General features: G+C 46.6%; 1 protein-coding gene across 1 annotated transcript in view; it reads right to left on the bottom strand.

Moving 5' to 3' along the window:
- The window catches only part of LOC149310296 (trifunctional enzyme subunit alpha, mitochondrial-like), a 44,213-nt gene extending 16,734 nt beyond the window's left edge, over positions 1-27,479 (bottom strand). The window contains exons 1-12 of the mRNA XM_089528646.1: positions 27,342-27,479; positions 16,500-16,541; positions 15,703-15,773; positions 14,190-14,323; positions 11,492-11,630; positions 10,499-10,618; positions 10,279-10,381; positions 5,971-6,093; positions 5,717-5,835; positions 4,937-4,993; positions 3,566-3,675; positions 424-558 (exon numbers count right to left, since the gene is read on the bottom strand). Of these exons, the coding sequence (XP_089384772.1) occupies positions 424-558; positions 3,566-3,675; positions 4,937-4,993; positions 5,717-5,835; positions 5,971-6,093; positions 10,279-10,381; positions 10,499-10,618; positions 11,492-11,630; positions 14,190-14,323; positions 15,703-15,773; positions 16,500-16,541; positions 27,342-27,441 (1,253 nt within the window). The 5' untranslated portion in view covers positions 27,442-27,479. The remainder of the gene's footprint in view (positions 1-423; positions 559-3,565; positions 3,676-4,936; positions 4,994-5,716; positions 5,836-5,970; positions 6,094-10,278; positions 10,382-10,498; positions 10,619-11,491; positions 11,631-14,189; positions 14,324-15,702; positions 15,774-16,499; positions 16,542-27,341) is intronic.
- Positions 27,480-27,590: the final 111 nt, after the last annotated feature.

The following is a 27,590-nucleotide window of genomic DNA, read 5'->3' as shown; positions in this document are numbered from 1 at the left end:
TTCTTTACACACACACACACACACTACTGCCACACTTGTAAATCTTAGACAGGGAGCATGGACCATGAGCCCTTGGTCACTGAGAAGAGGAACTGTGCACATGCTTAACTTGGCAGCACCACCTCAGATCCTCAAGGTGAAGCTCAGACTAGGTTTAAACCCCTCCAAAATGTATTTTATTACATTTTAAAGCACCTGAATTTATCATCTCTCAATCATCAGAGCCCCCAAGGTGACGCACAATCGATAAAGACATTTAAGCCATTAAATGCATGACAAGAACAATTGAAAAACATCTGCAACACCTCTTTCAAGATAGTTCTAATGTCTCAAATAATTAAAAACAGTTTAAAATACCCAGAGCAGCCCCCCTAAGAGTAAGGTCCAAATGCCCATGGGGCTGGACTGTGAAAGTGAGCCTACCCCTTGTAGACTTGCTGCTGTCCTCTGCTCAAGCCTTCCAAGGCCGTGTCCTTCAAGATGGTGGTCAGACCCTTGTCCACGGAGACCTGGGCAATGCCCGCACCCATCAGGCCTGCCCCCAGGATGGCAAGGTTCCTGCAGAGAGAGGGAAAGGAGAAAGGTGGATGAGTGGATGGACGGACACACAGACCAACACAACAGAGAAAGAAACAGCCATGTCACTTCTGTTTTTGTAGAGAGATACAAGAGGAGACAAAAAGAAGAACCTGGTACAGATTGAGCCGCCGTTATTTGAAATTCTTGGGAACAGAAGTGTTTGGGATTTTGGATTTATTTATTTATTTATTTGAAGTTTGGAATATTTGTACATAAATAACAAGACATCTTGGCGATAGGACCCAAATCTAACCATGCAATTCATGTATGTTTCACATACACTTTACACGCACAGCCTGAAGGTAATTTTATACATAACGTTTTCATTAATTTTGTGCATGAAACAGTTTATGTAATAATAATAATCATCATCATTATTATTATTATTATTACTTATACCCCACTCTTCAGTCAAAAGGCTCTCAGAGCAGCTTACAAATGGTTAATTAGACCTTTCCCTGCCCTCAGGCTTACAATCTAAAGAGACAAAAGGCGAAGGGGATGGCAGTGGGGAAGGAAGGGGGGAAGTCCAGCAGATCTGTTCTCCTCGGAGGCCTGGACCAGGGCAGATGGACTGGAGGGAGGAGGGCCCTTCTTCTTACTCTGGCTAGGACCCATTAGGGAAGGTGTTGGGCCTACCTTTCTCTTCCTCAGAGGCCAGGATGGAGTCAGAGGCCTTCTGGGAGGGCTCAGTTCTTTAGGGAAGGCCTGATAGCATTGAGCCTACCTCCTCTTCCCCTCAGAGGCCACTGGATGAGGGAAAACAAACTCCAGCTGAATCCAGAGAAAACAGAGGTACTTGTGATAGGTACCCCAGATCCAGACAGAGGAATTTGTCATCCGGTCCGGGACGGGGTCACACTTCCCCTAAAGGACAGAGTTCGCAGTTTGGGAGTACTCCTGGATTCATCCTTACAGTTATCATCCCAAGTGGATGCGATGGCCAGGAGTGCTTGGTACCAGCTCCGGCTGATGCGCCAACTGCGCCCCTGTCTGGACCGAAAGGATCTAGAAACCGTAGTACACGCATTGGTAACCTCTTGCTTGGATTTCTGCAATGCGCTCTACATGGGGCTACCTTTGTACCAGGTTCGGAAGCTTCAGCTAGTCCAGAACGCTGCAGCCAGATTGGTCACGGGTACCTCAAGATCGGACCATATAACACCTATATTAAAATCTCTTCACTGGCTGCCCATTAGCTTCCGGGCGCAATACAAAGTGTTGGTCGTTACCTATAAAGCCCTACATGGCTTGGGCCCGAGTTACTTGAGGGAACGCCTCTCCCCACACAACCCTCAGAACAGCAGGGAAGCTCTTACTGGAGTAGCCCAGGCTGAGACTGGCAGCAGCTCCCCAGAGAGCATTCTCAGCCACAGCTCCTATGCGTTGGAATAACCCCCGGAAGAGACTCGACTCAGTTCTACCTTGTTTGCCTTTAAGAAGGCGTTGAAAACTCATCCCTTCTGGCTAGCATACCCTCCTGACTCCTTATAAAGAAATGATTCCCTAATAGAAGTTTACCTCAAGATGTTTAATTATGTCAGATAGAGTTTATGACTGTTTTATATGCTGTTTTTAAAATCTTTGCTTGGAATTTGTATCTATAATTGCTATTATATTGTGGTATGATGTGATACATTTATATTTTGATTGAATCTGTAAACCACTTTGATCTTGCTGGAAAAGCGGTATATAAATAAAGTTGTTGTTGTTGTTGTTGTTGTTATTATTATTATTATTATTATTATACACTGAACCATCAGAAAGCAAAGGCGTCACTATCTCAGCCAGCCATGTGGACGATTTTGGAGTACTGTATTTTGTAATTTGGATTCTGGGTAAGAGACACTCAACCTGTAGCACCTTTTAGATTAACCCATTCATTCATTTTAGCATGACCTTTCGTGGATTAAAATTCACTTCTGCAGATACACTGATGGAATAAAACATTCAGCCTCAGGAATAAATGCAGTTGGAGTAGGGAGGGAGGATATGGAAGCCAGAATGTCGCATGGAAGCCTGTTTAAAAAGGAAGTCTTTAAAGAATGGGCTAGACATTTTGTACTATTTTAACTGCATTGGTTTTAAGCATTTTCATATTTTTAATGGCATTTTATTCTTTTAATAAATCACGTATTTTAATACTGTATCAGTTTACTTCTGTTTTAATGTCCACTTTTGAAAGTTTTCAATTTAATTTTTTTTTAATTGTAAGACTTTGACTTCCAAATTGGGAAAAAAAAAAGCGGGGATATAATGATGATGATGATGATGATGCCCCTTAGTTGCCTCCCAATAAGACTACTATGTGGGGCTGCCCTTGAAAAGTGTTTGTAAACATACACTGGTTTTAAAGGACTGGCACTGGCTGCCAATAAGCTTCTAGTCTCAATTTAAAGTGCTGCTGCTGACATTCAAGGCTGCAAATGGCTTGGGACCTTGACGTTTGAAGGAGCCCCTCTTCATATACAGATCCACCTGAGGACTGGGGTCTGTTGGGGGCATGTGTGTGGCTCCTGTGTTTGCCATCAGTCAGGGCTACACACCATGGGAAGCCAGGAAAGTAGAGCCTTCTTTGTGGGGGCACCCTGGTTTGGGATGCCCTCCCCTTCAAAGCCTCACTGGCCCCAATGCTGCTGTCATTCCAGTACCAAACAAAAACTTGGCTTCTTACTAAAATCTTTGGGGACTACTTCATTGTACACAAATCTACACAGGTGGTCCATTTTAAATTGCTTCAACTTATTTTAACCTGATCTCTTTGAACATGATAAATGGTTTAGAATGGTTTAACCTGTTTAAATTACTTTCTACTGTTGCTTTTACACATTCATTTTATTATCTGCTGTCCTGAGATCTTCAGCGATAGGATGTGAAGCCCAAAGAACGAAGGTGGCTACTCTGCTTGGTGTCTGGAATGGCTTGCCAGTGAGCCTCTGTGGGCAATCGGAAGCCACAGGATGAGCCAGTCTGCAGCTGGACTTACTTGACTGGTTGCTTCGGCTGCCCAAACTTGTTCTTCTTGCATTGCACCTGCCCGTGGTAGAGCCCTATCAGGGCTTTGCATTCAGGGGTCCTCCCAAGTTCCCCAAATTTCTGCAAGAAGACAGGAGAGAGAGGAAGAGGAGGAGTGTCGGGTCACAGGTTTGGCCCAAGGCAGAAGGGTGCAGTGCTCATGGTGTGACTCTGAGGAGTGAAAAGCCCAGCGTTGGAAAGCTGAAGACCAGGGCACATAATAAAACTCATGGCGGAGGTAGGAATTTTACTACCTACGACATGCATTTCATAGAATCAGAATTGTGAAGGGACCTCAAGGGCCACCACGTTTCCATTATTTTTTTTACTACTTATAGCCAATTTTTTACTCCTGGGGGACTTGGTGGGTTGGACAGTATTGCAGTGACATTCTCCATCCCCCACAAAGTTAGGATTTTCCAGCCAAGATGAGTGGGGGGATGGACAGGCGATTTTCATCCCACAAAACAGGAGACATGGAGGAGTGGCAGGAGTGAGGGGCTCTTCTGGAGTTCAGGGTTTGTGCCAGTTGAAGGCAGAGCCATTTGTGCCCCGTGGCTAAAAGGACGCAGCCAACCAGAGTCTGCCCGATTCTCTAATGCTCTGCTGTCTTTGGCTGATGGGCTTCCAAGTGGTGGGACTCTGGGAAAGGTGCCCAACGACATCAGCGTACAAGCCAATAAGTCCAACCCAGGTGTCATTGAGGAGGATGGGCTGTTTGCTCACTGGCAGACACAGTGGCCTCCTTCTGCCATGCCTCACTCTTGTGTCCACCATCAAGCCCTGCTCCAGACTGTGTTCTGCCAACACCACCGCCCAACCTTTCCCACCTTCACCTTCCCTTCGCTTGGGGATACTAGACGGTCCATGCTGCAGTTCTCCCGCTGGCCTGGCCTTCCCCCCCTGACAGTACAAGCTTTCCAGTAAGCAACTGTGGCCTCCTCCCTTCCAGGAGGCAGTGCTGGGCTTAACAGGAAGCCTGGAGGCTGACCAGCAAACCTCTTTGTTCCAGAGCAGGTGCTCAGGCACATCAGGGACAACAAAAACAGTGCTGTGGTTTGAAATGTCTGCTTTGTGATGGGAAGCTTTCAGCGTTATGAGACAGGCCTCCCTGGGAAAGGGCAGAGAGCAGCAAAGAGCACTTCCCAGGCTCCAGTAGGAAAACTAGGCTACACAGGTCAGCAATTCAGGGAGCACTGCAGTTTCAGCCCCTGTGCTTTAAATGAACTTAGGCTCCTCTTCTGGGCCATTCCTGTGGAATCAGATTCCCATCTTAAGAACTCCCCCCCCCCCCCCCCAGCTTTGTCTCCTCCCAAGAGGCAAAGAGCCAAAGATCCTTTACCTGGGATTCAATGAGGTACCCGGCTTCATTGCCCTGCTCCAGGCCAGTCTTCACAACCTGAAGGAAAGTGACACAAAGTCAGTTATTCTTTCCCAAAACACTTCTGCACCATTCCTCAGTGCAAACTTGCCAGTGTATTTTGCAGTAACTGATAAAAACACAAATGTAAAAAGCTGTGCCAAAAAACAAATGCCAATGTCTGAGTTAATTCCATGAGGCTAATAAAGCCCAAATACAACAGGATAATAGTGTCTTTGGCAGGTACTTATCACACCACACTTTGTGTCTCTCCTGTTGCTGCTTTGCATTTCAATCCTTGGTGGAGCACACCCTTTCATTGATAATTTGAAATCATATGATAAGTACCTGCTCAAAACACTATTGTCTGACTGTAACTGTACTTGACTAGACTCATGTGATAAACCACTGAGGGATAGCAGCGTTACAACAATTCTGTATTACTCATCCTCACAGTTATGTTTTAAATGCTTTTGAACTGTTTTAAATTAATGGTGGTTTTAATAGGATATTTTATTTAATGGGTTTTAAACCTTCTTTTAAATAGAGCCAGCATGGTATGGTGGTTTTTGACCTAGGACTCTGCAGGACTAGTTTGAGACTCAGCCCCAGAAACTCCCTGGGTGACCTTGAGAAAATCATGGTCTCTCAGCCTCAGAGGAAGAAAGTGGTGACAAACCTCCAAAGAAACCTCATGATAGGGTCACCTTAGGGTAGTCCTAAGGTGTAAATAACCTGAGCCCCTGGGAACAGGGACCTTACCTCAATGATGTTCAAAGGTGCCGGGTAGAGCCCTTTGGTCTGCTTCTGAACCCGTCCCTCCACGGTTTTGTAGACCTGTTGCCGCACAAAGGGAATGGCCATGGCGTAGTCCGTCACCCCTGCAAGGCAACACAACGAGGCCTTCAGGGCAGGACAGCCCAGGGTCATAAGAGGAGAAGGAGGGGAGAGAGTCAAGGCTCCTCAGCCAGGAACTGAAGGGAGGCAAGCAGATCTGCCAGAGAGGGCCCACTCACTCTGAACCAGCCCCTTGTCCTTCTTCCGAGAAACTGTCTTGTTGGCCAGTCCTCTGGCAAAAGTAATGGCCACCTCCTCCAGGTACTCCAGTGTCCGTTCTTCAGGGCTCTTGATACCTGGACCTGCAGGTGAAAGGTTATTTAAGTACCCACGTATCAGAATTTGGAAGTAATGTGTTAGATACGATAGGAGCCCTGGTGGCGCAGTGGTTCAATGCCTGTCCTGCAGCCACACACTCACAAGCCATAAGGTTGCAAGTTCAAGACCAGCAAAAGGGCTCAAGCTCGACTCAGGCTTGCATCCTCCCAAGGAGGTCGCTAAAACGAATACCCAGATTGTTGGGGGCAATTAGCTTACACTTTGTAAACTGCTTAGGGAGTGTTTAGGTGGCATGAAGCGGTATATAAAGGCTATTGCTATGTTAAAACTAATTCATTAATATTTATAACAATAGTGGCAAAACACTCTAGAGATTATGATGATAGCAATTTCTCACCACCCATAAATATCTCAATAACAATGACGACGATGACAATTATCATCAATAATGATTATTGATTCATATTATGACAACAATAATATAATATTAGCAACAGCAGCTTCATTTATATAATATCCCACCTTTCTCTGGGAAGAATTTGTTGCAACCTATAAAAACTAGACTGTCTGAAACCACCCAGAGGACCTTTTTGGCAACCGCTCCCAGATTATGGAATGGCCTGCCGGAGAAGATCCATCATATTACCATCTCAAGCAGCTTTTAAAAAGCTGTGAAGACAGATCTCTTCCAGAAGGCCTTCTCTGAATAACCAGCCACTAAAAATCTGAACACCAGAACCTACTATTCCCCAGAACTATAAGCTGCCCCAGTTATAAATATCATCATCATCATCATCATCATCATCATCATCATCATCATCATCATCATCATCTTCATCATCATCCCTTACAATTTTAAAAGGATAACACAAATGTAAAGAAAGTGAACATTAAAATGAATTAAATGCTCCATATTCACAGCTTTGACTTGTGCAGCTTTGACAATTCATGGATTTGATTAATATGTTCTCTCTAGGAATCTCTAGTTCCTCCAGAAGAAATTGATAGGAAATAGAAGAAGGAGAAGGAGAGGCAGTAGACTCAGAGGAAGAGGAGTAGAGGAAGAAAGAAGAAGAATGAAGAGAAGAGCAAAGAACAAAACTTAAGTAATTACTGGAGGCGTATGAAAGTGTATCTAAATATATTTAACTGTGATTGTGGTGTATTTTAACGTTTGTATGTCTGTTTTGTATGTTTGTACGTTTTTCAATAAAAAAGTTAAAAAAGAAATTGTGCTGGAAGACCTCGAGTGTTAGAATCCTGGCTGTATTCTACCAGATATATGTTTTAAATGTGTGGGGATGATGGGGGTTGGGGTGCTTTTGCTATGGCTAGTTTAGATGTAGCATGGAGGAGCTGAGCGGTACCAGGTGGCTGTTATCTAGTGCTATACTGTCCCCGATGTTATTTAACATCTATATGAAGCCGCTGGGTGAGATAATACGGAGTTATGGTGCTGGGTTTTATCAGTACGCTGATGACACCCAGATCTATTTCTCCGTATCTCGTTCGTCGGCCTCGAATTCTGATGGCTTCTCTTCTCTCAATGAATGTCTTCAGGCGGTAATGGGCTGGATGAGGAAAAACAGATTGAAACTGAATCCAGTCAAGACGGAGGTGCTCATGGTAGCGGCCCCAAAACCAAGAATTGGGTTGCAACCTCCAGCCCTGGATGGGGTCACGCTCTCCTCCAGCGACTGTGTTCGCAGTCTGGGGTGCTCCTTGACTCGTCGCTCCTGATGACAAATCAGGTAAATGCGACGGTCAGGAGTGCCTGTTATCAGCTTCGGCTGATACGCCAGCTGCGCCCTTTTCTGGAAGTAAGGGATCTCGAGACGGTTGTGCACGCGCTGGTAACCTCACGCCTTGACTTCTGTAATGCGCTCTACATGGGGCTACCCCTGTGCGTGACTCGGAAATTACAGCTGGTTCAAAACATGGCAGCCAGGCTTGTTTCAGGAACATCTAGGAGGGACCACATTACTCCGGTTTTGAGGTCCCTCCACTGGCTGCCTATTGCTTTCCGGGCCCAGTACAAGGTGTTGGTTATCACCTTTAAAGCCCTAAATGGCTTGGGTCCAAACTCTCTCAGGGACCGCCTCCTCCCATACAATCCTCCCCGCAGACTCCGCTCCTCTGGGAGGAATTTGCTGCAGCCTCAAAGAGCTAGGCTTTCGGATACCTCCCAGAGGGCTTTTTCTGTTTTTGCCCCCAGATTGTGGAACGACCTGCCAGACGAGATCCGTCAACTGACATCTTTAGACAGCTTTAAAAAGGCTGTCAAGACGGATCTCTTCCGGCAGGCCTTTCCGGGATAGATAACCCCGGCCTCAGGAACCCTCTTCTCATGAGAGTCCCCAAGGTCCTCCCTGGAAATGCTAAAGTAGTTTACTGTTTTATTTGTTTTGTTTTGTTTTTGTCTTGCAATAATGTGTATGTGTTAATGTTGTTTAATTTGTTGGTTTTAATTATAATTGATTTAATGATTTTTTTAAGGGGGGGAGGGAATTTTGATGTACAATGTATTGTATTTTATTGTTGTTAGCTGCCCCGATTGACCTCAAAGGGGCGGGGATATAAATAAATTATTGTTGTTGTTGTCCTTGAAGGCCTTTCTCAGAGGCTTGGAATGCAAGCTTTGAGCATAAAGGGATAGAAGCTAAGGGGGGAGTGATGGGGATGAATAATGGTGAGAAAGAGGTGGGGATTTTGTTGCGCGGGCTTTTGGCTGGGGGTGGAGTAGACAAGCTTGGGGTTTTAGGTATTGCTTTTGCTGGGAGGGGTCAGTCTCAGCCTAAACGCTGAATGGAGTGGAATTGCTGATCTTGGAGCTATCAATAGAGTTTTGTTTATTTTACATAAAGCTGACTTGTTGATTGTCCTGGATTCTGGTCCCACATTCCGACACAGAGATTCCTCGAGAGAACACTTCTCTAGGTCCTCTAGGGCAATTCTGTGGCCAACTTCCAGCAGATGAGCTGCGTTGTGCCAGAGGACCTACGGTTCTTAGAGAGGGGTTCTCAGAAGTTTATTTGCGATTTCCCCACTTTTACAGGGTCATGGACCCCTAGCCCCAGGGAATGTGTGGGGACCATTGTATTCGCAGTATTTTAAAAACTATTTAAAAGAGTTCAGTTTTAAACATTACAGCACCCCTTAGCCCATTCTTTAGAAGCTTGATGTTTTAAAAGCCCATCAGAATAAAAAGGGTTTTGCCTGGTGACAGAAAGAGAACAACGAGGGAACCATTCTGGCTTAACTGGGAAGGGAGTTCCAGAGTCTGGGGGCAGCCACCGAGAAGACCCTCTCTCGCATCACCTCCAAATGTGATTGCAATGTGATGGGATGCAGAGAAAGATCCTCTTGTGAGGACAGCAGGGCCGGAACAGGATCAAATAGGAAGTTCTGGTCTGCCTAATAGCCTGGACCTGAGCCATAGAAGGCTTTATAAGTCAGAACCAGCACTTTGAATTGAGTCTTGAAACAAGCAAGAAGCCAGTGCAGCTGTTTCAACAGGGGCAGTGTGGTCTTGAGGGCTGCAGACATGTGTCAAGATGTGCTTTCACATTCCCCACTTCCTCAGCTAGGAACCAAAAGGGCAGGAATGGGGGAAAAGGAGCATCCTCTCTGTTTTGCTCACCTTCTCTTTCCCAGGGAAACTCTCAGAAATCCACTCCCTAGCTACCTATACAGTGCTACCTCGGGTTACGAATTTAATTCGTTCTGCGGCGCCGTTCGTAACCCGATACATTTCGCAACCCGAAAAGCTGCTGGAAAGCCGCTAGCCGCGCTTTGAATTTCACGCCGAAACGCGCCGAAAAGATTTTCGTAACCCGAAAAATCTTTCGTAACCCGGAACAGTTTTTTTAAATCTAACTTTTTCGTACCCCGGAAATTTCGTAACGCGGTGAATTCGTATCCCGGGGTACCACTGTATTAGGAGGCTGAATCCATCTGTAGTTCCTTAGGAATCCAAACAAGTAAGTCATTTTGGTGCCGTTCTGATTGGGGTGTGTGTGTGTGTGTGTCTAGCCTTCTGGATAAGGTTAGGCTGGTGCCAGCCTCTCTGAGAGTGAGAGCATCACAAATCCTGCCTAAATACAGCCCTGTATATAAGGCAAGAAACTCATATGGGAGCTAAGGGGTGTGTGTGTGTGTTTGGGTGTGTATGCACGTGTGTCTATAGGGAGGAAGAGTCTCAGTCTAACCTAGGGGATCCACAAGCTGGTCCACAAGTCCCATCTTTTTGGCTCTGTCGGCCCGAATATTGCGTCCGGTCAGCATCATGTCGAAGGCAGCAGGAACCCCTACCTGCAATGCAGAAAGATGGGCTTCATACCCAAGGAAGGTAGACACCATCCCCCCTCCCCATTGCCAGACCCAGGCAGAGGCCCATCCGGGGCACCCTCCAATCTGTACCCCACTCACCATTTTGGGCAGCCTCTGAGTGCCTCCAGCCCCCGGCAGCAGCCCCAGCAGGACTTCAGGTGTGCCCAGGACGGTCTTTTTGTCTTTGGTGGCTATTCTGTATTGGCAGGCAATGGCAACCTGGAGAGGCAGGATTCAGGGAACTCTGTCACAGAACCACCTCCTCACATTCTTTAGAAATGCTTTTGCTCAGAGAAGCGCCCTCCTCCTGTCTCACCAGCTCTTCTGATTCTGGACTCATTCTAGGACCAGCCTACCTGAGATAGGCCCAAGAAGAGCTGCTCCCAGGACTCCGGAGGCTGCCCTTAGGAGTCCCCTATCCAGAAGCAGTCCAACAATATATGGAACGGCTGTGTGATTCCCATCCATGATGTAACATAGTTCAGTTGTTTTTTAAAAGGGCACATGTGTTGTTGGATTTTCTTTTAGCATTCTGACAGGACATTTTATGCCATTCTCCCATCAACAATCCATGGACGCTGGAAAGCGTGTGAAAAGCGCACATCTCAGAGTAGTGGGAAGAAAAATTAGGGGCAAAATGTAATGGTGCAGGGTCCCACACTTTAGGACAGCCTTCCTAAACAAGGCATTCCCCAGACATGCTGTACTACAAATCTCATCGTCCTCCAACCAGAATGGTAGGATTGCTACACGTTTGGAAAGTGTCAGGAGAGCAACCTAAGAGTCCCTCAAAGAGTTCTTTGGAAATAACCAGTAACAAAAGGCAACCCAGTCAGTCCAATGTATTACATGCCATTTTCTCCCTTTCTAGCACCAATTTTAATTTGATTAACATAACAGCAAATTAATCCATTAACTTTTCCTTCACCCAGCACTAACATCAGTGGGTAAATGAAACACAGTAATGCTTAACAAAAAACAGTGAGCTTTTTCCACCCACGGACATAATCAGTCCCTGGTTAAGACAGTTGCCCTCCTAACTTCACCCACTGGGCAAACCTCGATCGGACCAGGAGCCCCCCTTGACCCTACCTCCAGCCCTCCTCCAACGCAGGTCCCACTGATGGCAGCCACAATGGGCTTGGGGGACTTCTCGAGGTTAGCCAGCATCTTCTGCCCCTCCTGAGAGAGCTCTGTGATCTCTTGGCTGGATTTGCAGGCCTCGATCATGCTACAAGTAGAATGGAGAAGGAACAAACGTGATTTTGTGGTTGCACAACAAAACAGCCAAGCACAGGACTGTCTTCCCTTCAAAGCAATCAAACCTTAACCCTCCAGAGAAGTAAATGAAACTGCCTCAAACGTGACAAGGTTACTGCCTCTGTCTCTTTGTGAATGTCACTGTAATGGTCTCCAATGGCAGTCTCCTCCCTTCCCCAAATACTCTGCCAAGACCTGGGGCTATTTGAAGGAGACTGGTCCAAAACACACTGCAGAAATAATCCAGTTTGAGACTGCTTTAACTGCCCTGGCTCAATGATAAGGAATTCTGGGAACTGTAGCTTTTTGAGACATTTAGCCTTCTCTGTCAGAGAGCTCTGATGCCACAATAAACTACAGTTCCCAGCAATGAGCCAGGACAGTTAAAGTGGTCTCAAACTGGATTATTTCTGCAGTGCATTTTGGCCCTCTGACTAAACATTAGGAGGCACCTCCTGAGGGTAAAAACTGTTTGATGGTGGAAGGGACCTGCTTAGAAGGCAGCAGATCCTCCGTTTTGGAAACAGGCCCCTTCTCAGTGGATTTCTGCATAGTTCATTTCCTTCAGTTATATCCTACCTGCCTCCCAATAAGCAGAAAGACACAGAGCGGCTTACCACAAGGCTAAAACAAAATACAATTAAAAACCTGATAATACATATATTGTTACAAACAAATTAAAATTAAATAAGCTAGCATGTAAAAACACCCATAACTGTCTGCAAGTTGGACTCAATGACTCTTGGAGAACCTTCTAGTTCTATGATTCAAAAGTAAGTGTGGTTGAGTCTCCTTTGGAGGCTGTTTTTAAGCAGAGGCTGGATGGCCATCTGTCAGAAGGAGGGCTAGGATGGTGTCTTCCTGCATGGCAGAAGGCAGTGAGATTGGATGTCCCTTTAGATCTCTTCTAATTCTAGGATTCTATGACCTTGCTGGACTATGACTCTGTAAACCACCAGGGTTCAGTTCCCTGCTTGGCCATGAAACCCACTGGGAGACCTTGGGCAAGTCACAGCTCTCAGCCTTGCGGGAAGGCAATGGCAAACCTCCTCTGAACAAATTTTGCCACGAAGACTCCACAATACATTTGCTTTAAGGTCGCCATAAGTTGGAACTGACTTGAAGGCACACAACAACAGTAACAAGACCTCCATACTGGCCCAAACAAGGGGGGCCCTCAACAGGGCCAATTTCATGGCCCTGGACCCTCAATTCTCATATGCAAAAGAGAAACAACTTTTCCTGTCACCAACATGTTAAGCAGGTGGCCTTTCTAGTTTACAAAAGATAGGTACTAATGTTCTAATCTGCACACATACATCTGAGAAAGCGAGTCTCCTTCTTTGGAGATCTTTAAGCAGAGGCTGGATGGCCATCTGTCGGGGACGCTTTGATTGCGAATTCCTGTACGGCAGAATGGGGTTGGACTGGATCAGGGCCCTTGGGGTCTCTTCCAACTCTGTGATGAAATCCCTCAATTAAAACACGGGGTGACAGCCATCCCAGCTCTCTCTTGCAGGGAGCAGCAGGCACACACCTTCCCTCCTTCCTCCCTAATTCACCTTCCTTTACAGATGGGCAGAGCTTAGCTGGTGTGTCACCTGCCTTCCCAGAACCTACCTTCTCTGGCATTTTGGGCTGAACAGTCTGACTTAGGGAATATATGGTCCTGTCCTTTGGACAAAAATATCTCTGCCTCTATTTGTCAAAGTAATAAAAGACGAGAGGGATGCAGATTCATAAGTGCTCCAAGGGATGATCCCAGAAGTGGGGCCAGCTGCCTATTTTTTCCTAAAGATGGTTTGTACCCCAGGGCACATCATGGGCCCCGGTCACTCTAAACCCTCATTTTTGGGGAGGATTATTTGAAGTGATATCAAAGATGGACAGGAATAAAGCTGACAGGAAAGGAATCAACTCATTTGCAATATGGTCGTGGTGGAGACTTCTGAGGATATCATGGACTGGCAATTTAAATAAAATAAAATTAAAATAAAAATAGAATGGCCTGAACTCTCCCTAGAGCCGAGATGACTAAGCTGAGGCTATCACACTTTGTACACTTCATGAGATGACAGAATTCACTGGGAAACACGATAATGCTTTGTGAAATGGAAGGCAGTGAGAGGAGGAAAGGACACATGACAGGCGATTCTTGGGCATGCAAGACCTGTTGACATTTGTGGCTCTTGGAGGTCGCTCATTCAGAGGTTCCACATCAGTGGTCCCCAAACTGTGCCCTTTACGAGATTTTGGACAATCCCACACTATTGGCCAACATGGCTGAGGCTTCTGGGAGCTGAGGTCCAAAATGTCTTAAAAGGCACAGTTTGGGGACCACTGGTCTACATCATAAGTGAAACCTGACTTGATGGCACATAATGACAACAATAGCATTTGAAGAGACCTACCTGAGCAGACTTGGCAAAACCCACCCCCAAAAGACCAGCTGCCCCCACTACAAAAAGCACCCACTCACTTCTCTAATCTGCCCCACCTGGGACCTGCCCTCACTCCCCTGCAAACATACTTGATGTCAGCCCCAGCAATGAAGCACCCAGGCTTTGCCGAGATGAGGACAGCACTGCTGATGGCATCACTGGTCCAGACTTCATTCAAGATTTCTGAGAACTCTGCTTGCAACTGCCTGGACAAGGTATTCACCTGGAAGAGGCAAAGAGAGGGGCAAGCTAAAGCCAAGCCAGACAAAGGGACTGCTGGAGGGGGGACACATCTTGCTCGCTCTTCTGACTCCAGCACAGAAGTGTTTAAAAATGAAGCACACGAGTTCCAGTGCTTGCAAATTTACCCTTAAACAGCAAGCACCAGTATGCAACGAGCCAGCATAGTGCAATGATTTGAGCATTGGACTATCATTCTGGAGGCCACCATTCAAATCCCTGCTTGGCCATGGAAACTCACTTGGCACGTCATACTCTCAGTCTCAGAGGACTAACAAACACACATACCCATATAAACAAACAAACACACACACACACACACACACAACCATCCATCACACAAATATTCATATAACAGAGGAACCAAAAGACATTTCCATCATACATGCCTTCCTTTTATGCTTAGGTCAGGGTTTTTCTACCAGGGTTTGCTTTGAACCCTAGGGTTCCATGAGGGACCATGATTTTTAAAACACAACTTTTTTTGAGCTGTAAATATAATAATTTCATGCAAGGGGTTCCCTGAGAACTGAAAATTATTTCAAAGCTTCCTTCAGGGTAAAAAAGGTTGAGAAAAGCTAGCTTTCATATTCTGGAGGCACCGTGTTATTCTGTTAGTATAAGGAAATGGCAAGGAGAAGGAACGTAGATTAACCAAATTATTTTAGTTTCAGCTTTTGTGGATTTCAAACCACTTCTTCAAATACATGAACCAGTTGGTCTTAAAGGTGCCACTAGATTTCCCCCTCCCCACTGCCCCATTTCCTTTTCATGCTGGAACAGACCAGCTCCTCTGTCTCTTTGAGACCTGCCAGTCCTCCTGGCTGGAGCCTAGTGATTTGTTCTGTTAGACCTGGGCTTGGAATCCCACCTGAGCATAAGTAACACATAATTATGGTAATCATGGCCAACCTTACATACAGGAAATACAGTGCGCCCATGCCAACTACGGGCTTGCCATCTGCGGTTCGAGCTTTTGTGGATGGCAAGTCCCAGCTTTTCAACAGGTGCACATGGCAGAAGCGCAGAAGCGCACACCCATTGACAAGAACGAGACTGAAGGTGCTGTGTTTTTTGCTATCCGCATGGGGTGTGCGTGTCCAGAACAGATCCCCCATGGATAGCAAGGGCGCACTGTATTTCACAGCTAAGGAGCAGGTAGCATTCTCCATGCATGAGATCCTTCCTTGTCCTTGGACCACTAGGGCTCTCTGAATCTGGCACAATCATCTAATCTCTGGAACACCCCTCTCCACCTTCCTGCTTTCAAACTGCTTCAGACCCAAGGTACCCTTCCCTCCTGGGAGTACTTCTCCCCCACAAAACTATGCATATCCCCACAGAAACAGAAGAGAAACCTACCTTGGAGTTTGGAGAGTTAAATCGCACAACAGCAACATCTCCTTTGATGTCACAGGTAACGTGTGTTCTAGCTGGAAAAAAACCCCAAAACACCCCAAGAGAGGTGCTTGTTATGATTTCTACAAGACTTAGGGGAGAATCAAGGAAATACAAGGAAGGTCTGGATGGCTTCTCTGTGAAAGCACTTCATTCATAGGATGTACATGTGGATGGGCAGGTGACTCCCATATCTTTCAGCCTTCCCAGATCGTGAGGCCACTTTTCCCAACCGGGTGTCCTCCTGGACTGGAATACCCATCATCTCATCAATGGCCACATTGTCTGGGGATAATGGGAGCTATAGCCAAACACTTCAGGAAGAGTCCAGGGTGGGAAAGACTGAAAGATTACTGTGTTTTTCCTTCCTGCGCTTGCTTGCAGTGGCACCATTTTCATCCTTGCTCTTTCAGGGTTTTTAAGAAATGCACCCACACTTCACTACTAAAGAAATCCACCCCATGTTGAGTGGGCAAGAGGGCATGTGCCAGTGCCAGATGGTCTGAAAATGTGACCCACAAGACTAATAGGTTCTCCTAACCAAATGTTTCACATGTTTTCCCCCAAAAGCATTGTGATGCAGTTCTCCTTCCATTTTTCATACCTGATACAAGCACAAAGTGGGGGGAGGGGGGGAGGATTATGAAAACAGAGTAAAACCAAGCTGTCTTTGCCTCCTCTGCCTGATTTCTTTAAATCAGAAGAAAATTCCTATTGTATCAACCAACCAACCCACACCAGACCCATGCTTTTTCACTTACATTTGAGAGGGGTGGAGGTACTGAGGTTCCGGCAGCCATAACCTATAAGAAAAATTCCTGAGGTTAATGCACAGGCTTGGAAAAAGCACTTCAAAACCCAAGGGGGAAAAGTTTAGGCACCTAAAAGACCCACCAGGACTCTTGTCAGCTTTGCATAGGGAGTGCTAGTTGCCTTCTGCAAAACAAACACCTCCCTGTCCTGCCAGTCCTTTCTTAAGGGGCCAAGGTGGTGGCTGAACACCTCTGCTACGATGGCTCTGACATGTCAGTCTGGAGCATCACTCTAGTTCATTAGCAAAGTATTAATTTCACAGAAGCACAGAATCATAGAATTGGAAGAGACCCCAAGGGCCAACCCCATTCTACCATGCAGGAAATCTCAATCAAAGCATCCCCATTGACAGATGGCCATCCAGCCTCTGTTTACTTATTTCATTTGTATTCCGCCTTTCTCCCAAAGCAGGACCCAAAGTTGGCTTTTGTCTGTCCTGAATCTTTGTATTCGATATTTCAGTTAAGTCAACCTCAGAGAAAATATAAAGCAAGAGAACAGCAGACATACACAGCTGCCTTCCTATCTGATCACTACCAGAGCCAGGCCACTCAAAGGATAACCTAAAATGGCACATTCAAAAGCTATGGTATGGAATAACCTGCCAGGAAGTATTGCTGTCACTGGACCATAAAAACTGAGGCAAGATACCCAGGAGTCCATCATTCGAGGAGCCATACCAATGAATCTTCTATCCCACTGCCAAACCCAGATCTGGGGTTTCCTTTGTGTTCTTTTCCTGTACTCTTTAATTACATTCAAACCTAGGCTCTCAGGGTGATCACAGAAACCAGCACAAACAGATATTTAACCACGGCACAGAATTTGTACCAGCCAAAGAATGCCAGCATAACTCTCTTAACAACAATTCCACATGTAATGTAGCTCCTGGTCCAGAACAGGATGCTTGTTCAGCACTGCAACCAGCCGGGCCAAAGGGTTTCTCCTGAAGGACTCAGGGGGCATTGTTGTCACAGGAGATGCTTGGCATTTGGTAAGTGCTCTCCCACGTTGGCAACTTAGTGATTATTCTGGCGATCCTGCCTTTTGGTTCTTCCAAAGACTGTCCTCCAATTTGCCCTCTCATTTATACATAGTTAATTTGGGTCAATTCCAGCATGGGAAATGGATTGAGTCTGTATATTGGGAGAAAGGTAGGATATGAGGAAAAAATAAGACTAAGAATGAAAAAGCCAGCGCAACTCCTGTGTGATGGCGCAAGCAACCCTGGCTGAGGCAGCCCATGTTCCTTGGGAGAATACATTTTTCTATATTTGCCAGACATCCCATTATTCCTGCACTCCTGCTTTGCCTTCCTTGTGGCTTGTGGAGCTGGAAGCAAAACCACATTTAATTAGCAAGATTTGGACTTCAAGACAATGCTATGAACAGCCTCAGAGAAAGAGAGAGCATAACCCAGAGGTTGGTAGATAAGTAAGTGATATTTGGGAAAGGGAACCTAAGGGGACACTCCACTCCTCAATACTGAAGCCTAAGAACCACATGAGAGTGAGGTGTGACAGGGATTTCAAGGTGACCTTCACATGCCAAAAACAGTCCTCTGAATTCAGCATAATAGATCCTTCTTTGCATGCAGAGGCCTGCTCTAAGACAGCACAAAGCAAGCACACTACTCCCACACGCACCATTAGCATCATTTCTGAAAGACCAGGCAGGCTGCTTGAAGATACAACAAAGTTCTCCTACTGTTTTAACAATCAATGGCTAACAAAGAAGGAGGATTTTATTTGGATCACGATAACTGATCTCGTGTGATTGGAATGATCTTTCATTTGGACAGAGGCTAGCTTTCTTTCTGCTATCTACACAAGCTCTGCCTTCTCAGCTGAGACCTTTGATGCTGATAAAGGACAAGGACAAGGCCAACACAATGGCCAGCTCTGACCATATCAAGCCCCACCCAGGACCATTCTTCTTTGGGGGATAGTAAGGCTCAGTGTCGCTTTGTGCACTGTTACACTGATACAACTTCTGCTTTGTGTGTAACTCACAAGCAGGCATATGCTACAACCACTGAACGTGGTGCAAGATATTACTCCCTGTCATCAATGTCAGTTATAGTTTTAAATGTTTTTATATTTTAAAACATCTTCTACTATTTCACTTTGTAAATTGTTTAAACCGATTTTATTGTACACTTCATTGAGATCTTTAGGTATAGGATAAGAAATAAATATCTTAAATAAATTGAAAAAAATTAATGTCTATGGCCAAAAGGCAGCACATGCGGCCTTGTGTTGTTGCTGTTGTTCTGTGGCTTCAAACAGACTTCAACCTACTGCAACCTTCTCCTAAGGTCTTCCCAGCAAGGTTTCTTCACAGAAAGTTTGCCATAGTTTTCTTCCAAAACTGAAAGAGAGCGTGACTTGCCCAAAGTCATCCAGTAGGTTTCCAGAGCTGAGCAGAGGAGATTCGAACCCAGAATCTTTTCCTAACATGTATGCAAGGGGATCTTGTAGTACCTTTGAGGCTAACCATGTGAAAGATGTTACAGGTCTCCTTCCTCAGACGCATGGAGTGAACAGGTGCCCAGGAAGGACCAAAGGTCACTCCATGCACCCGAGGAAGTAGGCCAAGGTCCAAAACAGACTGCAGAAATCATCCCGTTTGAGACCGCTTTAACTGCCCTGGCTGAATGCTAGGGAATTCTGGGAACTGCAGTTTTGTGAGACTGCAGTTAGCCTTCTCTGTCAGAGAGCTCTGGTGCCACAATAAACTACGATTCCCAGGATCCCCTAGCACTGAATCAGGGCAGTTAATGTGGCCACAATATTTCTGCAGTCTGTTTTGTACCCAAACCTATGAAAGCCTATGTTGCAATCCTCTCTCTCAGAGGTGCCACAAGATCCCTTTGCATGTTGATATTCCCGGCTGTGAGTCTCCTTTCCTAGCATGGTTGCTCAACATCGGAGGCCTCTGCCCTGCCACTGAAGCACTGCCCCACCTGACACTTTATGCACAAAGCAGCAGCGCAGGTAAGCCCTGGGAGCCTCCACGTTGCCAGAGTTCAAAAAGCCTGTGTGTGTTTCGCAAGGAAGGCGCGTGAGGCTGGCCCAAAGCCGGAGGGGTGCCACAGTGCCCTTTGGCCCGCATTGCCATTGCTGCCGAGTGGAAAGGAACAAACTTTCACCTACATTCCCGCTGGATCAGGAAGGCTGGCAAGCCTCCTGGAGCAAGGAAAAGGTGTCACCTTCTGCAGAAATCCAAAACCCAGAGAGCGCCAGATGCCTTACTATTATCTCCACTGGTGCAGCTCAGCAAAGATAACCAGTGAGGACACACTGGTTGCAAGATGGCTCTTGGGTATAAAGGCAGGGCTATTTCTCATTCTTATCTATGTGTGCAATTGTGTTTTCAAGTTACCCTTGCAGAAATTATGCCACTTTGCTACTGAGAGTCCAGAATGAGAGAAGCCAGTGTGCCACCGCTCTAGGACTCACCTCTCTGCAGCCCTAAGAGAATGGCCAAATCCTCAACGCTCAATTCAGCCTTCCCCAACTGGGTGCCCTCCAGACACACTGGATGCCCGCCGTCCGCCGCCCGCTCTCAGTTCTTGAGATTATTTGACTTATACAGTGGAGGCCCTTGGTATCCACTGGGATCTGGTTCCACAAACAGCCATGGATACCAAAATCCGTGGACGCTCAGCTGCCATTAGAGACAATGGCCTACTAAAATAGTGCTCCTTACATTAAAATGGCAAAATAAAGGTTTGTTTTTGGAATTTATGCAATCATAGAATTGGAAGAGACCCCAAGGGCCATCCAGTCCAACCCCATTCTGCCATGCAGGAACTCACAATCAAAGCAAATGGCCATCCAGCTTCTGTTTAAAAACCTCCAAGGAAGGAGACTCCACTACACTCCGAGGAAGGAGTTTGTTCCACTGCCCAACAGCCCTTGCTGTCAGGAAGTTCCTCCTAATGTTGAGGTGGAATCTCTTTTCCTGGAGCTTACATCCACTGCTCTGGGTCTTGTTCTCTGGAGCAGCAGAAAACAAACTTGCTCCCTTCTCAATATGACATCCCTTCAAATACTTAAACAGGGCTATTATATCACCTCTTAACCTTCTCTTCTCCAGGCTACACATACCAAGCTCTCTAAGTCATTCCTCATAAGGCATGGTTTCCAGAGACTTCACCATTTGGTGACCCTCCTTTGGACACATGGCTCCAGTTTCTCAATGTCCTTTTTGAATTGTGGTGCCCAGAAATGGACACAGTCTTCCAGGTGTGGCCTGATCAAAGCAGAATAGAGTGGCACTATTACTTCCCTTGATCTAGACACTATATTTCTATTGATGCAGCCTTGAATCATATTGGCCTTTTTAGCTCCCACATTGCACTGTTCACTCATGTTCAACTTGTGGTCGACTTGGACTCCTAGATCCCTTTCTCACGTATAAGTCTCTCGTTCAGCCAGGTGTCCCCCATAATCCTATATCTGTGCATTTTATTTTTCTGCCCTAAGTGCAGTACCTTACATTTCTCCGTGTTGAATTTCATTTTGTTAGCTTTGGCCCAGCTTTCTAGTCTATTCAGGTCATTTTGAATCTTGATCCTGTCCTCTGGAGTATTAGCTATTCCTCCTAATTTGGTGTCATCTGCAAATTTGATAAGTATGCTCCCAATTCTGTCATCCAGGTCATTGATAAAGATGTTGAATAGCCCTGGGCCCAGGACAGAGCCCCACTGGACACCCCACTGGTCACTTCTCTCCAGGATGAAAAAGAGCCATTGTTGAGCACCCTTTGGGTTTGGTCAGCCAACCAATTACCAATCCATCTAACACTGAATAATTTGAATCCATGGCTAAGGCAGATAAAAAAAAATCCATGGATAAGGTGGGCTGACTGCATTCTGCTTTTCTCCCCAAACTGTGACTCAAAACAGCACATAGATTACAGAATCATAGGATCCATACAGACAGGCCAAAATAAAGCTGCTTCCGGCCTCTTATGACGCAGACATCATTAAAACAGCATACTTCTAAAGTCACCCGAAGCAGCTTTATTTTGGCCTGTCCGTATGGGCCCAGAGAGTTGGGCGAGACCACAAGGGCCATCCAGTCCAGCCCCTTCTGTCAGGCAGGAACTCTCAATCAAAGCACTCCTGGGGACAGATGGCTATCCAGCCTCTGCTTAAAGAGCTCCAAAGAAGGAGACTCCACCACACTCTGAGGGAACGTCAACCACAATCAAACAGCTCTTACTGTCAGGAAGTTCTTCCTAATGTTTAGGTGAAATCTCTTTTCCTGTAGTTTGAATCCATAACAAACACAACGGCAGATTTTCTTAAAAACTAAAGTCGTGTGGTTTAAAAACAGAAGAAATTTTTAGTATTGAAATCAGTTTGAAAGCCCCTTTCCAATTCATGCTAAAATCCCATCTGGATATCTTTCCTCCTGGTTTTGGGGTCAGCCTAGCCTCCTTTGGCCAGGAGTTCCGCAGCCTCCAGGAATGCGCTGCCAAGAAGGCCCTCTGGTTGTGTGCATGTGCAGAGATGGCATGAAAGGACAGACATTTTGTGCTAGCAACGGCTAAGGAAAAGAGATGCCGCCTCAACATTAGGAAGAACCTCCTGAGGGTAAGGGCCGTTTGACCGTGGAAGACGCTGCTGCCTCAGCGGAGGGTGGTGGAGCCTCCTTCTTTGGAGGCGGTTTTTAAGGAGAGGCTAGATGGCCATCTCTCAGGGGAGTGTGTCTTCCTGCTTGGCAGAAGTGGGTTGGACTGGAGGGTCCCCTCCAACTCTATGATCCTATGTAGAGAGATCTTGCAGCACCTTTAAGACTAAATGAAAGAAAGAAGTTGGCAGCATGAGTTTTCCTAGGTTTCAGTCTACTTCCTCAGATGCTTTTGGTGGATCCTATGAAAACCAGAGCAGCTTCTGGTCTTGTCCCAACCTGGCCATGAGCCTAGAGTTTCCACACAATGTTTATTTATTGGATTATATCCTGACTTTGTGCCCCTCATGGGCCTTTTAAGCAGTTTTGTATTAACCGTATCAGTGACTCAGTACATAGTGATTCAGCATTAGGTAGTGCTATGGAAACTTCAGAATACAAACTCTTCAAATCGCCATGCGCTGTTAGGTATTACACAGAATCATAAAGTCAGAAGGGATCCCAAATGTCCTCTAACTCTCTACCAATTCAGGAATACAGTGAATTTCCTTCACTGTTACTGAGCATAAAGTCAGTAAAGGAGCTATCTTTAAGCAACACACAACGTACCATCTTTCCAATGAGATGACTGGGATTTAAATAACAACAACAACAATACGATCTGATCTAAATGTTGGAAGAGGTTCATAACTGTTTTCTAGGGAAACATATGTTGAAAGCCGCGCTAGGAGAAGGGGTGGTGTGTCCCATAAGGAATAATGGGGTGTGCGCATGTCACCACATGTACGAGCCACATTCATTTAAATGGGGCTCGAGCATAGGTGGAATTCCCGTTATGCGGGGGGGGGGGAACGGATCCCCGCGTAAAGGAAGGGCAGACTGTACAAGTTTTTAAACTGTGAAGAGATTTTCTTAATCTAGAGGGTTCTACGGATAACATGGTAAAAAGTGTTAAAAAGTCAAATGAATGGTTCCAAGCGCAAATTAGGCCTGGACTTTACCTAAAAGCTGAGATATGTAAAACCAGGCGCTCTATAGACGGGCCTTATTGGGTACCATCGTTACGCATGAGGGGCGTCGCTTCCTGACACGCCTTCCCCTCACACGTAACGAGGGCGTAAAAATGGCGGCAACCTATACACATGGGCACCACCATTTTGACGTGGCGGACGCCTAGTGTCCACACATCTCGGCGCCTTCATGATGCCGCAAGTGCGCCATTGGCACCTTGCGACGTCATAATGGCGCTGCAGAAAGAAGCCGCTTTTTGCGGCTTCTTTTTGTTGCGGGAGAGAGCCATGCGGTTTGTCAGCTGCGGCTCCCTGGCGCAACAAACGAGGGCGGCGGGAGACCACCCTTTTGGGCAGTCTGTATCCCGCCCCAGTCTGTCATACTTTGGGCATATCATGAGACAGCATAATCCAAGATAAGATGGTTCTCATGCCTCAGAAGGGACAGAAGGGACTTAATTAAATAATGCTCAGCAAAGTGGATGGCAGCAGGAAAAGAGGGAAACCACGTTACAGGTGGATTATTTGTTCAAGGAAGCCACAGCCCTGAGTATGCAATACCTGAGGAGGACTGTGGATGGCTGGGGCTCTCAGAGGTCTCTCATTCAGAGCGTCACCATAAGTCAGAAGTCAACTTGCAGCAAACAACAACAACACCGGAAGAGCAAAAGTGTATAGTGAGGTGCAAAAGTCACAGGAAGCACCCAGGTGGTAGGCCTGATGTGCTCCAGGGGTTTCTTTTTTTGGGTGGGGCTATGTGGCCATGTTCTAGAAGAATTTATTCCTGATGTTCTGCCAGCAGCTGTGGCCGGCATCTTCAGAGAATGCCGCTCTGATAGCCTTTTGGCTGAAGAGGGGATATAAATACTCTCAATAATAATAATAATAATAATAATAATAATAATAATAATGCTGGCATGGAAGTGAGTGGGATATATATTATATATGCTGTTGTGACTCTAGGTTGGGAGGAGTGATTTCCATGTTAATCTGTGCAGAACACGTTGTAAACCATCCTTGGCATAAAATGCCATTTGAAAACACTGCAATTCTGGACCATACCAACAACTATGTGGTCAGAATGCACAGCCGCAAAAGTCGAAGCCACAAATGTGGACAGCCAACTGTGGATGGTTCTTAGCTTTTCTATAGCCACTGAAATCCACAAACACCTGGACAACTTCAACAGGAAAGAAGAAAAACTGAAAGGAAACAAAGTTTGGCTACCAATCCTGAAAACCACCAAAATTGAGATCCAGCAAATGCAAAAGAAAACCACTCAGGATCAGGGTTTTTCCCAGCAGACAATGGACCTCTAACTAAGCAGACAAATCCTCCTTGCATATCCTCCACCTGGAGGCCTTTCCACCAACAGTAGAGCAATACACAGATTAACATGGAAATCACTCCTCCACGGTGTGTGTGTGTGTGTGTGTGTGTGTGTGTGTATACACACACACACACCACTCTCTTCCATGGCAGCATTCTCTGAAGATGCCAGCCACAGATGCTGGCGAAACATCAGGAATAAACGCTTCCAGAACACGGCCAAATTGCCCAAAAAACCCATAAAAAACTATGGACGCCGGCCATGAAAGCCTTTGACTTCACATCTTTTAAAATATTCTGGATGGCTGGCCAACCCACCTCTTGAGGAGCATCTGCACTGCAGAATTAATACAGTTTAACACTCTTTTAACTGGCGTGACTCCATACTACAGAACCCAGGGAAACGTAGTTTCTCAGAGAGCACCAGCACTCTTTGGGCAGAGAAGGTTGAAGACCTTGCAAAACTACAGTAAATCCCAGGATTCCACGCAGGATGGAGCTATAGCTCTTAAAATGGTGTTTAACCGCATTATCCCCACAGTGTAGATGCAGTCTGACACCCATTTCTAACTGCCACGGCTTCACCCTATAGAAAAGCTAAAAACCGTACACAGTCGGCCCTCTAATTTGCGGCTTTGGCTTTTGTGGCTTTATTTGCGGTTTTGATTAATGTTGTTCTCTCTAGGAATCTCTAGGTCCTCCATCGTAACTCTGCCGGAGGTTGACCATAGAGCTGTGCTGGAGGACACAGAAGTTCCTAGAGGAAACACTTCTCTAGGCATCTGTGGGTCCTCCAGCATGATTCTATGACGCAACTTGTGGCAGATGTTGACCACAGAATTGCACTGGAGGACCTGGAGATTCCTAGAGAGGTGTGTTTTTGTGTTTTTTCCCCATTGACGGAGGTCCTTCACTCCTAAGCACAACAAATGTTGAGGGACCACTGTGGACCTACAGTAAACCCAAGGATTCCATTTAGTAGTAGTAGTAGTAGTAATAATAATAATAATAATAATAATATTTATTTCTATCCCGCCTCTCTACAAAACGCAATCGAGGCGGCTTACAAGGACGGAGCAGTTGTTGTTGTGTTAGCTGCCCTCGACTTGGCGCTTGCTCATGGCCTTGCTGTGGATGAGGCGCCTCCAAGGCTCCCTGTTCTTCTCTCCCCTGCAGACTCAGGCCCCTCTCCTCCCTGGCTGAGTCCATCTGTCTGGCATACGGCCTTTCCACTTCCCTCCAGATTTCCCAGCATTATTGTCCTTTCCAATGAGTTGTGCCTCTCCTGATAAGGCCAAAGTATGGCTTGGTCTTCTTGGCTTCCTGGGAGGGCTCAGAACCATTTTGTAGGCCTCATTCCCACTTACAAAAAGCGATGGATCGATTTGACAGCGGAGCGTGGTTCCCACTACATTTGCCCCAATTGCATTTTGCCCCTGTAAAATAACCCACTTGTGGTTAACTTTCACGAATGAATCAACTGAATATGGAGCTGTTTCAGCCGTCTGAAGGGCAAATTTAAATTGATTCTAATCTGCATCTGGTTCACACTTGCGCAGAACAGATTTACCCAATAAGACATGGAAAACATCAGCAGCAAAAAGATGTGGGTTCAATGGGTCTGGCATGTGGCCCCCCTCTCCGAATTGCTTCAGTGAATCACCTCAAGTGGGAACCAGGGTCATTGGAACCACTTCAAACCAATTTGCAATCTGGTTTAAAAGGTAGCAAGAATCAGGCCCTGCTCTTTTTTTGGCTGTTGTTTTGGTTTGGTTCCAAAGCCCTCAGTGGATCCCAAAATAGGCGCGTGTGCTGCATGACACACAACGGCTGAGTAAAGCGGTCACCCTTCCGCAAAAGGACAAAACCCAAGGCTTGCTTATTGGGATCTATGTATAACTGGAACGCTTCTGAGCCGGGGATGTCCGAATCCGCGGAGAAGGGACCCTGGAGACGGAGGGGCGGCTGTATCTCTGCAAGGCAGGACCCGGCTGCGAAGGCTCCTTCCTTGGCTCCCTAAGCTCAGGGGCCAGGCTGCATGGCCTTCTGGGGGAACCCCTTCGCAGGCTGCGCAAACACCGGCGAGAAGCGGGTCCCAAAAGCCCTGCAGCTTATCCTCCGACCGACACACACTCGCCCTCCGCATCTGCGGCTTTGGCTTTTGCAGATTCGGTTATTCAGTCATTAAAATGCTTTTCCTAAGAAACTCTAGGTCCTCCAGGCAACTCTATGGTCAACTTTAACCCAAGGTTGGACTGAAAGACCTAGAGATCCCTAGAGAGGACACTCCCTAGGCATCTACAGCTCCTCCAGTGCAATTCTATGGCCAGTCTCTGGCAGATGCTGACCACAGAGTTGCCCCGGAGGACCTAGAGATTCCTAGAGGGACCGCTCCATTAGGCATCTGTAGCTCCTCCAGGGCAACTTTTGAATAAAGGTGACCATAGAGTTGCCCTGGAGGAGCTACAGACACCTAATGGAGCAGTCCCTCTAGGAATCTCTAGGTCCTCCGGGGCAACTCTATGGTCGGCTTTAACTAAACGTTGCCCCCAAAGACCTAGGCATCGCCAGAGGGGCCTTTGTAGCCCCTGCAGGGCGGTTCTGTGGCCAATGCCCGGCAGATGCTGACCACAGAGTTGCCCTGGAGGACCTGCAGGTTCCTAGAGAGGGCTCCTCTCAGGTAAAGACGCCGCGTCTTGGTTATTTCCGGTTCTGCCACTTTCCCGGGGTCCTGTGCCCCTAACTCCACCGCGAATCCTTCCTTCCTTCGCTCCCCGGGTCCCTTTCCCTCTCTCTCTCTCTCTCTCACCGTTGAGGAGGATCCGGAGGCGCCTGCCCCGGGGCGGGCCGAACTTGGCGGCGTTGGCGAGGCGCGCCCAGCTCCCGATGGCCCTGACCGCAGCCGCCATCTTGGCCGACCAGAGGGGACTGAGAGCAGCAGGAGGAGGAGGAGCCAAGGAGGCCTGGCCGGGAAGGGGGCCTTTAGCGGTCACGTCGCTTGGGCCTCGTATCGGGCTGTCTTCGGATATGCCTGAATGAAAAGCCCATCGCCTGGGAA

The sequence above is a fragment of the Sceloporus occidentalis genome, unplaced genomic scaffold, assembly GCF_023333645.1.
Source record: "Sceloporus occidentalis isolate IW3139 unplaced genomic scaffold, rSceOcc1.0.p SCAF_6, whole genome shotgun sequence".
Lineage (NCBI taxonomy): Eukaryota > Metazoa > Chordata > Lepidosauria > Squamata > Phrynosomatidae > Sceloporus > Sceloporus occidentalis.
Note: the sequence above shows the minus strand (reverse complement) of the source record. Positions and strands in the feature narration are given on the sequence as shown.